Here is a 15,083-nt window from a genome sequence, read left to right on the forward strand (position 1 = left end):
TGGAGCTGTATGTGAAACCTTCCTCTGCTTTCAGATTCTTCCATTTGTTGTATGGACATTGAATTTGAAATGTCCTGGAGCTGAATGGAGGAAGAAAATAAATAAATAAGGTTAATTAAACTCCACTGCTGTTACTGGGAATGAATAGCAAAAAGCAGCTTTTGTCTGGGAGACAGGTACTTTTCTGTGTGGCCCTTCAATGGACTGGAATTTGGGACAGGCTGCAATTTGACCCTGGGATGAAGGGAATGGTAGCCTGAAAGAAAAACAAGTTGGAATGAGGCAGTGTATTTGGTGCTGTCTGCTGCTTTTGTTCTGAAGTTTTCGTGACTGCAGAGTAACTATGCTCTGCATTCATCTCCGCTGGGATGAGAGTCGCAGATAGATGATGCTTGTTGTCTCTAGGTTTTTCAAGCAATGCTGCATCTTCCAACTAGTTGCTGGTTTAAAATTGCTTAGAAGTATGTTTCTCCATGACTGGCACAGGTGTATCTGCCCAGGGATATTTCAGGGCAATATCCTTTTATCACAGTCACAGAAAAATGATGACTTTTGAGATTCACTGCACCAGTGTCACCAGTGGCTTCTGCTGATGTGTGTGTATGGGCACAGACCCTGACAGAGGCCACCAGAGGAAAAAAAAAAATCTGAGAACAGCCTGCTGTTTTGCAAAGTGGTCTTAAGCCAGCTCATTCTTTGCAGCATTTTCTGAATGCAGGCAGTGTAGCAGCTCAGGGAGGCTAAGCCTGCCTAATTGATGCCTGTGGAAAGTATTGGGGGAGTTGTTACACATCTCTGTTATTTTAGCATTCCAGAGATAGAAATTAAAGACATAGTCAATGGCATCTGCGCTCTGTCTCTGCCCATCTCCCTGCCTTGAATGATTTATGCACAAATTGTATAAACCAAGTAACAATGGAAGCCTGGACATGAACACTGCTGTTGCTCTTGGGTTTCTCAGTAGTGAACAAGTAGAGCCACTCAAGCAGGTGGGTCAGCCCCTACTTAAAGGTGTGATGCTCTCATCTCACTGATAATAGCCTCATCATCTGCCTGGAATATGCAGGAGATTGTTACCTATGCAGGATGCTTTTAGCTATGCATATAACCTAGTATGCATTAGGTTGTTACCTAATAAACTATTGCTCATTCCACTGCTTTCTTGTTGCTTTTTGGCTGCTGCTTTCTGCTGTTTAGTTGGGTTTTTGAAACCTGCCACTGACAATTATTTGCAAATGGGATTCCAGTTTAATGGTGCAGTTTCCACTCACCCTGGAGACTTGCATGCTTTTTACCAAATGATCAGAATCTCGAATTGAAATAAGGTTCTGGCAATTGCATTCCAGTTTGCTTAAAAAAATGCATTTTATTTCTAAAAGCCTCCCTGTTGACTTACAGACTAAGCTGAATTTCCATGCATAGTGTGGAATTCTTCAGCCTTGGTAAATGTTTAACCACACAAACGTATATGAAATTAAGCAGGCAGGAAAAAATTCCTTTCTGGTCTTTGTGGTGTTACCTATTAAAAATCTTACACTAGAGGAAGAAAAATGTTTAAATGAAAGCTGAGAGTATGCTACTCTGCTTTTTGCAGATACAACAGTTTAATGAAACACAAGGCAGAACTGGAAGAGTTGGAAATAGTTTTAAAAACTGAGAGAGAAGTTCTGCAACAAGAGAGGAGATCAAATGCAATAACCACTGGGGAAAATCAGAAGCTAAGGGAGGAATTGGACAGGTATGGTTCCCTTGCTAAATTCTTGTATATGTCATTAAAAAGTCAATTATGCAAAACACACAGTTGTTTTGCTGTATTGTGTTAACTGTAGCTCCAGAATACCTTCATTAATGTGTCTGTTAATTTTTCTCAATTTCTGTCTTGTTAGTTTGATCATTTTGTTTAACTCATTTATCAGCTTCATGGACACTGTCAACAAGTACTGTTATCCTGTGCTTCAAACATGAAGGGACTTTTACTCATTCAAAATAAGCTTCCACATGTGGTTCAGTTCACAAGCGTTTCTGTAATAAGTTGTTTCCAAGTGCTTGTCTTTAAGTAGAACTACAAATACCCCAAACCCCCAATAATATCTAGAGTTGTGTGAAATGGTTCCTACCCAGTTTTTTTCCCTTGAGGAGAACTGTTATGTTTTTTACGCAGTATGATTTAGTTCTAGGAGTTAACATTTCTGTTTATTTTCTGTTGCACAGAGAAAGCTGCCATTTGTTAATACTCGAAAGAGGCTTGGTTCCTGTTGTTAAAAGTGGGCTTAGTGATTCCTATGATCACTGGGTAACTGTTAACTCATGTCAAAACCCCTTTTGTGAGCTAACATCTGAACTTTACATAATGTAGCAGTAAACATGCCCTCCCCCGCCAACCTGTATCCCTACTGGGGCTCACTCCATTATAACCAGTTCAGTGCCACTGTTCATACTACAAAGGCATTTTGAGAAATAGTTTGGTACAAATAAGGGGCCAAGGTCATATCAAGTTAAAGCAACATCAGATTGACTCATATTTAAAAAGCACATGCTAAGTTCAGTCACGAAAGTTTCATATGCTGTCCCAACTGCAGTGTACTTTAGAACGCTGCAGAGCTCTGCTAAGGAGGTTTCCTCAAACTTGCTGTTTTCAGCTGTTTCTCTAGGGACAAAGGAAGATGTTGCAAAACGTTGATTGCAGTGCTGGCAGAGAGCAAGGCTTAGCTGATCTGTCAGCAGATACAGAAATTAATGTTTTTTACTTATCTATTAATTTAATATTATGCCTTCATGATTTGTAGACATTTTTAAATTTACCAAAAGCTATAAAAGAATGCCACAGTATCATCTTGTAACATTACAATGTTGCACAGTTCAGGGCACTTAATGCTCATATTTCATGCATCAGTATGAGTGTTCTTCATTTGTGCCAAATAGAGCTGCTGTTATATCCAAATGCTCCTAAACACATTGTGCCTCAGAAATTTCTGTTGTGTTTCTTACACATTGAGGAAGTAGAAGTTTTATTTTTCATCTATTTTCCTTTCAGTTGTTTTGTAGATTTGAAATATTTTATAATGCTATTACTACTTTCTTAATAAAATTTTATTATATGCTTAGAATAAAAATATCTTTAGGAGTTAGTTTTTGGCACTTAATGTTTGATTTAGTGACAGCTGCACACAGATGGTGTGGTCTTTGAATATGAGGTGCTTTCTGTGTAGTGTCCTTCATAAGCCTGCTGGCTTCTTCATGTTTAGGGTGAATTTCTTGCACAACCAACTAAAGGCAGAATATGAAGGGCTGCATTCACACACTAAAGAGCTGAAAACTTCCCTGAACAACTCTCAGCTGGAGCTGAATCGTTGGCAGGCTCGCTACGATGAGCTGAAGGAGCAGCACCAGTCCATGGATATCTCCCTGACCAAGCTGGATAACCATTGTGAGGTGAGTAGCTATAGGTAGGTATACTGCTGGGTTCCTGTTAGAGAGCTAACATTCATTGTGTGAAGTTTTTGGCACACTATATGTAGAAGGTCAAGCTATGTGGTCATAACAACACCCCCGTATACTTCAAAGTTTATCGATTTGTATCCTAAGTTGCTATGCTATTGTGTTAGCTTGATTATGGTGCATTTCTAGGGAAGCCAGATGCAGAGGAGAGATTAATGTGTCTTGTTTAATAGCTGCTGTCCCGTCTAAAGGGAAATCTGGAAGAAGAAAACCATCATCTCCTGAGTCAGATTCAGATGCTGAGCCAACAGAATCAGATGTTACTGGAGCAGAACATGGAGAACAAGGAGCAGTATCATGAAGAACAGAAACAGTACATGTAAGAAACTAGAGATTTGAACTGTGAAACCTAAAAAAGTCATCTAGACAAACACAGAATACAAATCATCTATCAGGATTAGAAGGACAGGCAGGGGAATTATAGGTTTACTTGATATCTGGCTAGAAAAGGGGATGTTTAGGAGGAGATATATGTAAAGGGGAGAAACTACAAAATTTCTTCACATTGCCTTACTGCAAAGGGATGTTCAATACACACCTGGACAAGCACAGCTCTTTTGAAATAATATAGGTGAAACCATGTGGAAAACTTAATTCTGAAAGCTGTACTCTTAAACCCAGTGGTACTTCTCAAAGGTTTCTGAAGAGCTTGGAAAACAGCTGAGTTGCAACAAAAATTTAGACTTATGCAAGTCATTTTATATTTAGGTTCCTGAAGAACAGCAAATACTCATACTCCTCTAGTTTTTGTCATTTGCATTATAAGAAATACTTCCTTCGATGTTTTTTTTAAGGATGCAACATTCACCGCTGTGTCCCCCATGCACAAGGTGACACACTTAAGTGAGATACCCTGTTTAAACATATTGTACATTTACGAAGAATCCTGTTCTCACTGCAGTGAATTTCTCTTACAGGTATGAAAGAAGGAAGAAAAGTGTTCTTAATCCAAAGAATTTTACTCTAAGCACTTCAGGATGATGTGGGAGTTACTGACTTTTATTTCAGTACTGGATTATATGGTTGAAATGTTAGAAATTGTTTGCTGAAATTGGCTAAATACACTTCAAATGTACTCTAAGGATATTTATCCAGGTGTCTGACAGTTCTGTGATGGAGGTACATTAGACCTACTACTTGAATGAAAAAAGATTTCCTGACATCCACTGTGCAGGTTAATAAAACAATGAGTAAAAAAAATCGTAAGATTACATGGCACTGCTGAAAGTGCTTTGACACTGCTCGCAGGAGACCAAAGTAGTCTTAAAAAGATCAAACTTTATTTATTTCACTAGTTACAACAGAGTAAGCAGAACAGGAATAAAATACCCAGTTATCACCTAGACAAGAAGTTCACACTATGTAATGATCTTAACCGTTGAGTAATTCTCAGTAATCTGTGAATAAGACTGAACAATGAGTAAACGAGTTTTCAAAAGCCAGAAAAAGGTTAATCTTAACACCCACCAAAGCAACTCTGCCTGCGTTATTAGTGAGTAATCTAGCACCAATCTACTGTTGTTCTTTCACCTTTCATGCTTATTGCACAAAAATCTCCCATCAGCAAGTTTGGTAGGCTTTTGCATTTGCTCCCTCTAAACAGACAGTAGGATTCTGAAGCTTACACAACAGGAAGATATTTCAATCTCTTTCCTCCCTTGGTGGCTTTTGGTCTTCAATATTTTCATTATGCTTAATTTTGTACAGATGTTTCAGAATGTGCTTTTCCCCCTCACAGAGATAAATTGAATGCCTTAAGGAGACACAAGGAAAAACTTGAAGAGAAGATAATGGATCAGTACAAGTTTTATGATCCTACTCCAAAAAAGTAAGTCCCATATGGGTTCAGTTCTGTTATTGTACAGATTTGTGAGGGTCAGAAGGGGCTCTTCGTAACTGGTGATAACAGAAATTTCAACTGAAATAAGGACAGTGTCATCTCCACTTCTCTCTTCACTCTTGCTCCGCAAGCCATTCCCTGAAGGACCAGGTTGTGTTAATATAGAGCACAGTACCTCACATGGGGCCCTCTGTTTTAATACTGGGATCTGAAACATATTAATTGGAAAAGAGCCACTTTGCCCTGATGAATATCATCGTGTCCCCAGCAGGGGGGAGGGACCCCCAGTATGGTGACTAAGCAGCAGTAGGAGCTTCCAGAGCTTCTCTTTCAAAGGGGATAAGCAGTCCATCAGAGAGAAAGGACTTTAAAAAATTATATTAAGAACAACAAAAAAGAGCCAAGCTAACTCCACCACACATAGTTCTGACTGATAGCCCTAGCAAAGAGCAGGATTCATCTTTAAAGCAGTTTTCATTTCTTTCCTCCTCAGTCTGTTCCTGTAGTAGACCTTTTAACACTGTTAAAATGTCTTATGTGGGTCCATATGTGTAGTTTAGATTTCTAGCAGAGGGAACGATTGTCACATTTCTTGTGGTGAAGAAATATTTCTGTAAAATCATCTTGCCTTTGGGAGAGAAAAGGATCTCAAGCTCTGTGAAATTCATGCTGCATCTTTCTAACCAATTCATGACAGTAAACAAATAAGAATGTAGGATGGCTTGATGGCTTTAGCACAGCTGTAAACTTCTTCAGGGAGTACTTCTTGTAGCGTTTTATGAATCCCATTCACAAAACCTGCTTTATCAGGAAAAACCACTGGATTGGGGCCAGAGCCTTAGTCAAACTAATCAAGCCAAAGAAGGAGACAAGGGAGCGGTTGAAACCAGCAGCAGAAAGCACTCCGTGGCATTCTGAATCCCCAGAGACGGTAAACTCTCCATCTGCCTCCCAAAAACTGAAACATCAACAAGAGACTCAGGATAATACCTCTCAAGGGTCAAACTCTATGGAAGAGAGGGAGAATCCTGGGGGTTCTTCAAACAAAGGTAAGGAATGCCCAGCCTAAATTCATGAGTTGAACAGTATTTTTTTTAAGATTTAAAAAAGATTTTTAGAAGATTTAATATGTATGATATGTTAATACTAGATCACATTACATTTTATATCCCTTTTTTTAATAAACTCAAAGTTTTAATAAGCAAAAAAAGACCCTTAAACTAAAAAGCTGAGTAAACTAGAAAGTGGAGGTTTTATGTTTTGGTTTGGTTTGGTTTTAGTTTGATTTGTTCCTTTTATCTACTACTTCTCCTTTCAGCTTTTGTATATAGTTTCTTGGTTTGCCTGAATCTATTGCACATTACTGAATAAGTTGGTGGAAATACTTCATTTACTGGGATTTTGCAACAAAGCAGTTTAAAGTTGGACCATATAATATGGTTCATTAGCAGCTACTCTTCAAATAGGTAATAGCTGGTCTTACAGCCACTGCCAGGAGATGGCGCACATACAAAAGAAATAACACAGAAAATGCTAATTTATTGTAATTAATTGTTTTTGAGAATGATACCATGTTTTGACTTTGAATCAAACTCAGAATTTCTTAATTTAAAATGATGATATGATTTTTTTGTATGCTGTAAGGTGAACGTAAGGAAGATGAAGTGATTTCTTTTTGTTTAGTTAGTTTATACATTAAATCAGGTGTTCCTAATTATTGGAAATTTAAAAGAAAGCTCCTCAAAATAAATAACTCTGTGATCTTTATTAAAGGTAATACATATTCCAAGCTTTTCTTATTCTATTGAGATCATTTCTGTCAGCTTCTATGTATAGATCTTTGTCCTCCAGGAATACTTTTCAAGAAGCGGTTTTGAAATTAATCCTTAAATAATAATTCCTGTCTTCCCACTGGGGAGTGTGGGAAACAGAAGGGGAGCAGCTGGGAAGGGTAGAACTGTTGTTATAAACTACTGCAGGTGTCTGTCTGGCTGAAGTTTTTGTTTTGATTGGGTTTTATCTTTCCCTTTCTCCATTCTAATTCTTCGAGGTTGTTGATTCACTTAAAATAAAAATGCATGTCTCAGATCATCCATGTGATCCCAGGAGATGTTAAGTGTTTAACATGCATCCAAAGTTCAACCTTGGGAATTCGGTCTTGGTTGCCACAGAACAAGGGCCTCATGGAGTGCCAGAGATAATATAAAGTCTCTGGGGCTTCATTCTTTTTGGTGTTATATGAAATGTGCTTATGTTGAGATGATGAGCATCACTATTAAAGCCTAGAAGACATCTAGGAAATTTGAGTATATTATCACCAAGTAACATGCACACCTATCTGATTTTTACTTTATTAAGTAAAAGCATTTTGGGTGACCTAACAGTAATTTCATAATGGACATGCTTATATTTTATGTATATGCGTTAATCTATACATTAATCTGAGTCAGATTAATTATGATTAACTATGCATTAATCAGTCCTCCAAATATATGTTAGTCTTTGTTTAGCCTTTTTCGTTTTTACTAGTTGCATAGTCTTTAATCTATTTTAAGACACTTTACGTTTTATTTACAAGGGTTTTTTTACTTTTTTTTTCTTCTTCTTTTTGGGATACCTGGGTGATAACAATTTAGCTGCGCAGCGCAAAAAGATTGCCTTTTTGAGAAGCAAAATCAAGGATAAAGAAAAGTCTCCTAAGTCTCCATCGAATCATCAGTCTCTCTCTAATCGGCTCCGGTTCTGGTCTTCTTCCGACATCCCATCCTCTCCTAATGAACCTCTTTCTTTCCCGGAATTGGGAGATTTCTAACACCTTCTCTTTAGCATTTATCTTCATTTATTTCTGACAAATATTTTAAACAACAACAACAAAGTCCCACGTGTCTTAAAAGAACACACACCCTGATAGAAACACTCAGCATGTCTTTACAATACTCTAAATACAAGCACAGATTAGTGAACATGGACTTAAATTTTCCTGTAGAAGATGAATCACTATTGCACACTGTGGATCATTTCTTCAATGCAGCACATTTTTAGGGGACCTCATGGCATACAGTTTGCGTATGTATATTGGCTGTGGTGCATGTTATAAGTGAAGTTGCTATGCGCTTCGATATTTTCTTGCAATCACATACTTGCATCGTGTCCAGTTGAAGTGTTGAACTGGTTTGCTGTTGCTATGCTTTCTACAATGTTGTAGTCCTACTAAAATACAAATCTAATATATAAGCAGTTTCAAATTCTGGAGATTTTTCCAACATTCTGTGCCACTAAATGCTAAAATGGCAGTTTTTTTAACATCTTTGTCTGCTTTTACATAGTCTAGCTTTGAATGTAGAGTGGAAGCTACTGGGAAAATTATTCTCTGCAAAGTGGCTTGACGTTTGCATTCAAACCTGCTGTTCAGCAAGGTTTTACGCTTCCAGTTATGAAAATTCATCTTGAATTGAGCTAAAGTTTCAGTTTCTGCTGCTTCAGTTTTGACAGATTTTTTTGGAAGAAGAAAGTAGATTTGTTCTCTTAAGCTTGGGAATAACCTTCATCAGAGATCCGTTGCCCAGAATTCTTTACTGCATGATAGTCATGACCTGGTGGCTTCTGAAGTGAATGTGTGGGTCCAGTCCCCACTCCGTGTTAGAGAGACCTGTGCAGCACAGGCAATATTTTACGGGGAGCTCAGCAGAGAGGCCAAAATATCTCATCTCCCTTCTCACTCTGAGATCTGGCCCTCTGTGGCACAACCAGGGACACTGGCACAACAGCCTGTTGCTGCCCATTTTGGGATTTGTAGAGAACATTTGTCTCCAGAGCAATTAATAATTCTAGCATCTATGGAAGGTGTTAAGTGCATCTACAAAGTCAATTAGAAATACAGATTTGCATGCCAAGCTTTAGCCAGTAATTGCCCCTACAGGCATGCCATAAACTTCAATTCCGAGAGAAAGCGCCAGCCCTGTGCTATGGAGCCCACGCAGTCTGTGGGAGAAAACATTGTTTCTGAAGTCAGCTTCTAGGAGTCATCTAAGATGACAGTATCTTGGTCCGTTTCTCTAATACAGCTTTGCTGCTGCTCTGTGCTTTGAACTAACTGTCTGTCCATTGTCTCTGCAAGTTGTTTATTTTGACCACGGCACTCTTCTGTGTTTTCAGCATTTAGTTACTATTAGTTAAGCAAGTACTCCATAGAAATATGTAGAAAACCAGAATCTTGCATCTCATTAAGGGTGTCTCCAATAGTAAATTCTTTAAATTTTGTTCTATTTTATGTGTGCCTTAAAGCATTACATTCTCATTACAAGAAATGAATTAACCTACCTCATTGCTAGGAAAGATGCCTTCAGCTTTCTGAATCTAAATAATATTCTATCAGGTAGTTTTTGTTGTTCTCATATTTAGATCCTAGGAATTCCACTTAAAAGTCATTGCACCAGAGCATCATAAGAGCAGCAGAGTTTTAACCTTGTAGAGTCTGAGCTCTTACCCCACAGCAAAGATCTATTAGTGTGCGGATCATGCTAAATAATTTCTAAATCAGCATTATTTCTCTTTGAATAGGAGCGTGACTACAGTCACTCTTTCCTTATTCTATTTTATTACTGAAGTAAGTGCTTATAAAATGTACCTGCAAGGAATAATGTTATGGGAATTTCACACCTCACTTATCTTTTCTGCATTCATGTCTTTGCTCCTTTTCTTCCTCCTTTCACGGTAATTGTTGCATGTATAATATCAACCCTCCCACTGGCACTAAGCAGCCCTTGTCACTCCCACACTTTACAGAGAGCACACATGATTGAAAAACTGGTGGCAGAAATTTCCTATCCCGTACCGAACTGTTTATGGAAAAGCTTGCAAAACTAGTGCCTCTGTTGTGCAGTTTCTTTGTGCCTGCTTGTCATGTTTGTATGGGCAGATAAATACAAATCTCCTAATGCTGTTTTTCATTGACTCGTATTTATTTACCTCTTTCCCCCTAAGTGCTAATGGACCTAAAGCAAAAGAGGAATTCCCATCATGGAGGCAGCAATGATAGTGTTGAAATCTCAGCAGACTCTGCAACAAAACACTGCTGTGTGGAACTGGGTCCCAGGACTTACTCGACGTCAGCTATTCATCTGCACACTTCCACCCCCATCTCCAGGCTCCAGAACAGACCAAAAGGTGCTCAGTGCATTTAATATACCAGCTGTTAGTACAAGTCAGGCTACTTCATAGTTCCTGCTTGGGTGAAACATGGCTTCTACTGGCATCCAAGCACAAAAAGAGAGCACTAGTATTTTCACTTCTACTTTATCTACTTAATGGTTTAATTGATCAGATACAGGGTTTCCTCACTCCTGTAATGTCATCAACTTGACAGACCACATTTGGATGTCAGTTCTCCCATGGTTCCCTGCCCAGTGGTTCACAGCAGTGATAAGATGGTGGCTGCTCTTCCAATGTTGTCTCTATAAAAGTCTCTTGATCACCTCAGTCTTCTACACTGCTAGAATGCATTGGAGACTGATGTGAAGGATCAACCTTCCTGGGTTTAATATTGCCTTTTAAGTTTTGTGTTCTTTTCAGGCTATAATTCAGAAGATAATCTATGTGAACAGTCCCCTGCGGTAGAGTTTGCAAGCACCAGACAGCATGGTAAGCTTGTAGCATATACGAATGCTCTAAACCTTTACATAAAGACTTGTTTCATTGCTTCCACATGAACTGTCCTGGAGCATTTTACTTAAATTAACATGATAGAATGAGATGTAGTAATGCAACACCATTTGGGGAATGTGGGTCTAAGTACTTCTGTTTTTCTACTGAGAAGCTTTTAATGGATGTTTTCCCAAAATAAATTTTCAAAAACAATGCTGACATTGAGACAAGTTCCCTTGCCCCAGCAACAGATCCTTTAATGCATGTCCAACAGATTTGTTGCTGATTTTTCCAGACAGTGTTCAATTCCTTCCTTAAGGGAGTGAATCAGCAATAAAAAAAAATTGGGGTAGGAGGGATGGATGCACAGCAGGAGCACTGGTGCAGCAGCAGCACTGCCTGCTTAGAGATTTGTGAAAGACTTAATTTGCAGGCTGGTTACCAGCTCCTTCTGAAGAAACAAACTGAGAAGGAGACAGCAACTTATTGTTGAACTTCTTCAGTATTTACATTACTTTGTTTATAGTTGCTGTAAAAGCAAAACCCAGAACATATTTCTTTGGGCAAAAAATAAGTGAGAAAAACAAGATGAATCCTGAACAACTTGACTTGAAAAATGAAAATGGTTTCTACTCTGTCTAGGCTTTGGCATACTGTGTATATTACATTGTTAATGTTTTCAAAGTGAGTTAGTTGCATGGGTCCTATTTTCAGAAGGTAAGCTATAACTGAGTCTTTTAGAGAATCAGAGGAACTTAAGATCTGTTTGTTGAATGCTTGTTTTGTGTTTTTCAGCGTCCAGGCCAAACAGTTTAGAGAGCAGTAGAAACGCTTCCAGCAGTAGTTCACCTCTCAATTTGAAAGGTAAAGCTTTTACAGCTGAGTCTTGACAAACAGGAAGTGAAATTCCGTGAAACTGTGTGCAAAATGCCATTTTCCTTCCAATTAAATTGAGAGACTGTTGTTTTGAAATTGTAATGATTATGCAATCTGAACATGGCTGTCTTGGGAATCAAAACTGCTGGCAAGAAGTATTTTTCTAAGATTGATTCTGGCAAAGGGTGGCTTTTAAGGCAGGCAGTCTAGTTTTGCTTCAATCTGCCTTGGCATCGTATCGTGGGAAGTATCAGGCCACTCTTGCACTCCTTTTACAACAACAGGTCTCTGCTGTACTTACTCTGTACACAGCTTGTGTATGGAATCAGTGCGCTCTGGAGATTTGCTTTTGCTGAAATTGTGCATCCTTGAAGGATCCCAGGTGACCTGGCACTGTGGAAAATCTGCTTTCTGCATTCCCACTGCCAGGTTCTGGCTCTCAGATCACACACAGCCAGGACTGGGACAGAGCCCTTACTATCTGTGTTATTCCTATTCTTTGGACAAGTAGTTGTGCTTGTTTAACACAGGCGCTCAAAGTATGTACTGTAAGACATTTACTAGTCCTGATTTTTCAAAGTTCTGACTGCCTTGAGTTTGGGGGTTGAAGAAAGCAAGGTCAAAAATGGCACCTAGTCTGTGTGGAAGTGGCCCTGGATGATAGAGTTCCTACCTCTGTGAGAAATCTACTGAAATGAGGGAAGAACAGTGTCTTTAATGATATTTATGCTTCTCCTCAGGTTCCTTAGATCATATCCATGGTAGAACTGAGAGTCTCAGCAGCGAAGATACGGTGCCAAGCAGAGAGGCACCAGCCTTGCTCCGAGACACCTATCCCTTTCACTCCGCTTCTGCCGTCTTAAGCCCTAGCAGCAGGCATGAGTCCTCCTCCCACAGGAATGGTTTGATCTCTTATGATATACCTCAGAAGAGTACTCCATCCCAGTCTTATGCAGGCAGGCAACGGTCTGCCTCACCTGGCAGTGAGATGGTAACTTTGGAAGAGTTCTTAGAGGAGAGCAACAGGCTGTCCCCACCAAGTGTAAGTGAATAGAGCTAGGTAGCCCCTCTCAGATGTCAAAAAACTGTTCAAAGCTGATTCAGGGGAGTGAGGGTGTAAGGAAACATGGAAAGACAAGAAGATCCTTGTTCATAGGTTTGGAACTTGCAGAGAACTATTGAATCTTGCAAAATGAATGAAACGGTTCCAACAACTAAGGCAAGATTAACTTTTGCACAGCACTCTGCTAATTTATTTTGGTGTATCAGATATGGCAAGTAAGGCAGATAATTCACTGCAAGTACTATGTATTGGACTGCTAGGGCTTTTTAATATCAAACATCAGTTCTCATCTCCAGGTACTTTTATTTGTGAACTGGTAAGTTTTCTGTGTAATTTTCAGCTGCTAAATCTGTAATTAGAAATGAAACCTAACAGTAGTTTTCAACTGAAGTGCAAAATATGCAGTTGTTAAAACCATCTCCTAATCTGAAAATATTATCAGTGCATTTGAGAGAGAATATTTTTCTGACTGAAGGAAGTTCTCAATGCTTTCACCATGCTGCATGTTTGTGTGCTGACTGGCACGGTTCAATGACTGCAGGAATATGCTGCATGCTGAAGTGCTTTGTCAGAAGTGAAATGTTTGTTTTCTAGATGGCATTTGTCTTTTACTGCTCAGACATGCTGTACAGTAGTGAGGCGGTGCAGTATTGAGCATGTTAATGTCTTAAGAACAATTCACTGATAGTGTAAGTGAAGAGACGTTTCTGTTTCATGAATGCCTTGGTAAGAGTATTTAAATCAACAGAGCTGTACCATTTTATTGCATCAGTAAATTCTGGTCCTTGAATTTTCAGAGCAATATTTAAATATACCTCCTATTCCCTTATTATCCTAAATACATTTCTTAGCTTTTAGAGGTGTTTAAAATTTGATATTTTTTTTTCTCTGTAAGTACCTGATCATGTCTCCATTTTCATTCTTTCTGTCATCCTTGTTCCTTTTCAGCGTCGGCGCAGTTTAAATGAGAGTGAAATGATTTCATTGCACCAATTTCTGTTAGAAGCTGATGCACTGTATCCCTCTTGCTACTCCCTATGTCCTTCCCTCCGTCAGGAACCTTCGCAGTCACTCGAATCAGTCCTCAGTCATTCATGTCCTGACAGCGTGAGGCACAGAACAGGCAGGCGAAATAGGAGATCTACTTCACTGTATATCCCCAGGGTATCCGTTGTTCTTGCTATGAAGGCAACAGCTCCCAACTTACCACAGCTTTTGCTAGCATATTAATACCTATAGCAGCATACTGTAACTCTTAGCTGTTATTTTAAAGGCTGCCAGATCACTTGCATTAATTGCTCTTAAGGTATTTCCAGTGCTTGTTCATAAACATGCGTGTTTTTGGAGGACTAGTCATTCTGTAATGTTAATGTGCGTAATAGAAGCTTAAGGTGAAGTTAAAAATAACCCTAACGTTTTAACATTTAGTTGAGCATAGAAATCTTCCCACTGCACTATTACCATTGATGGTATTCACTTCCAGCAAACGAGTTTTCTGACTGGAAGAAATGTTTGGAGCGCTAGTGAAATGAATATATTAAGCTTTAACATACTCCCTAGAGAAGAGTAAAGAAGTAAATTCCATGAGCTTGTTTCAGCACGTTTTTCATGAAGAAAGCATGTCCCTTAACTATTCTGAGTATGCCTCGTACTAATTGTCCAATGGCAGCTGATCAAATACCACCATCTTTGGATTGCATGGGCCATCCCCATGAAATATTCATTGTATATTTTCTTTTACTGCCAGGTTAATTGTCTGACTTGAAATTTGCAAGTTAATTGTAGACAAGCAATAATTTCTCCATTTTTGTAATGATTCTGTGTACATTTCGTTATATTGTACACACAGCTTTTAACGTGTAGTATATTGACTGGGAGAGGTGACGGGAATCAATGAAGAAGCAATGAAACTTTCTTGTAATGCTAGCACATCTCCCCAGGGTATACTCTCCTTTTATATCTCTGAAGTTACAGTAGAGTGTTATCCAGATGAACTGTATTCTGGAAGATGACAGACCATCATTGATATCTGCTGATACCAGTGGCTGTCATTAATATGATATTCATATTACAGTGACAGTGGCTGCTGTGAAAGGAAGCAAAAGAGCTGCTGCCCTGGTTGCAAGTGAGATGAAACTTTTTAAATTTAAGACAATTAGTCTG

At 38.9% G+C, this 15,083-nt stretch overlaps 1 protein-coding gene across 7 annotated transcripts in view; it reads left to right on the forward strand.

Annotated features, from left to right (window-relative positions):
* The window catches only part of CCDC88C (coiled-coil domain containing 88C), a 100,978-nt gene that overhangs the window by 83,337 nt on the left and 2,558 nt on the right, over nucleotides 1–15,083 (forward strand). For 3 of the 7 annotated variants that reach the window (XM_069783619.1, XM_069783620.1, XM_069783623.1), the window contains 10 exons: nucleotides 1,595–1,738; nucleotides 3,246–3,432; nucleotides 3,672–3,817; nucleotides 5,237–5,326; nucleotides 6,149–6,387; nucleotides 10,322–10,504; nucleotides 10,910–10,978; nucleotides 11,777–11,845; nucleotides 12,598–12,899; nucleotides 13,869–14,084. In XM_069783619.1, coding sequence (XP_069639720.1) covers nucleotides 1,595–1,738; nucleotides 3,246–3,432; nucleotides 3,672–3,817; nucleotides 5,237–5,326; nucleotides 6,149–6,387; nucleotides 10,322–10,504; nucleotides 10,910–10,978; nucleotides 11,777–11,845; nucleotides 12,598–12,899; nucleotides 13,869–14,084 — 1,645 coding nt within the window. The remainder of the gene's footprint in view (nucleotides 1–1,594; nucleotides 1,739–3,245; nucleotides 3,433–3,671; nucleotides 3,818–5,236; nucleotides 5,327–6,148; nucleotides 6,388–10,321; nucleotides 10,505–10,909; nucleotides 10,979–11,776; nucleotides 11,846–12,597; nucleotides 12,900–13,868; nucleotides 14,085–15,083) is intronic. The other 4 variants (XM_069783624.1, XM_069783625.1, XM_069783621.1 and 1 more) reach the window with 2 other exon arrangements.

The sequence above is a fragment of the Haliaeetus albicilla genome, chromosome 5 (genome assembly GCF_947461875.1).
Source record: "Haliaeetus albicilla chromosome 5, bHalAlb1.1, whole genome shotgun sequence".
Taxonomy (NCBI): Eukaryota; Metazoa; Chordata; class Aves; order Accipitriformes; family Accipitridae; genus Haliaeetus; species Haliaeetus albicilla.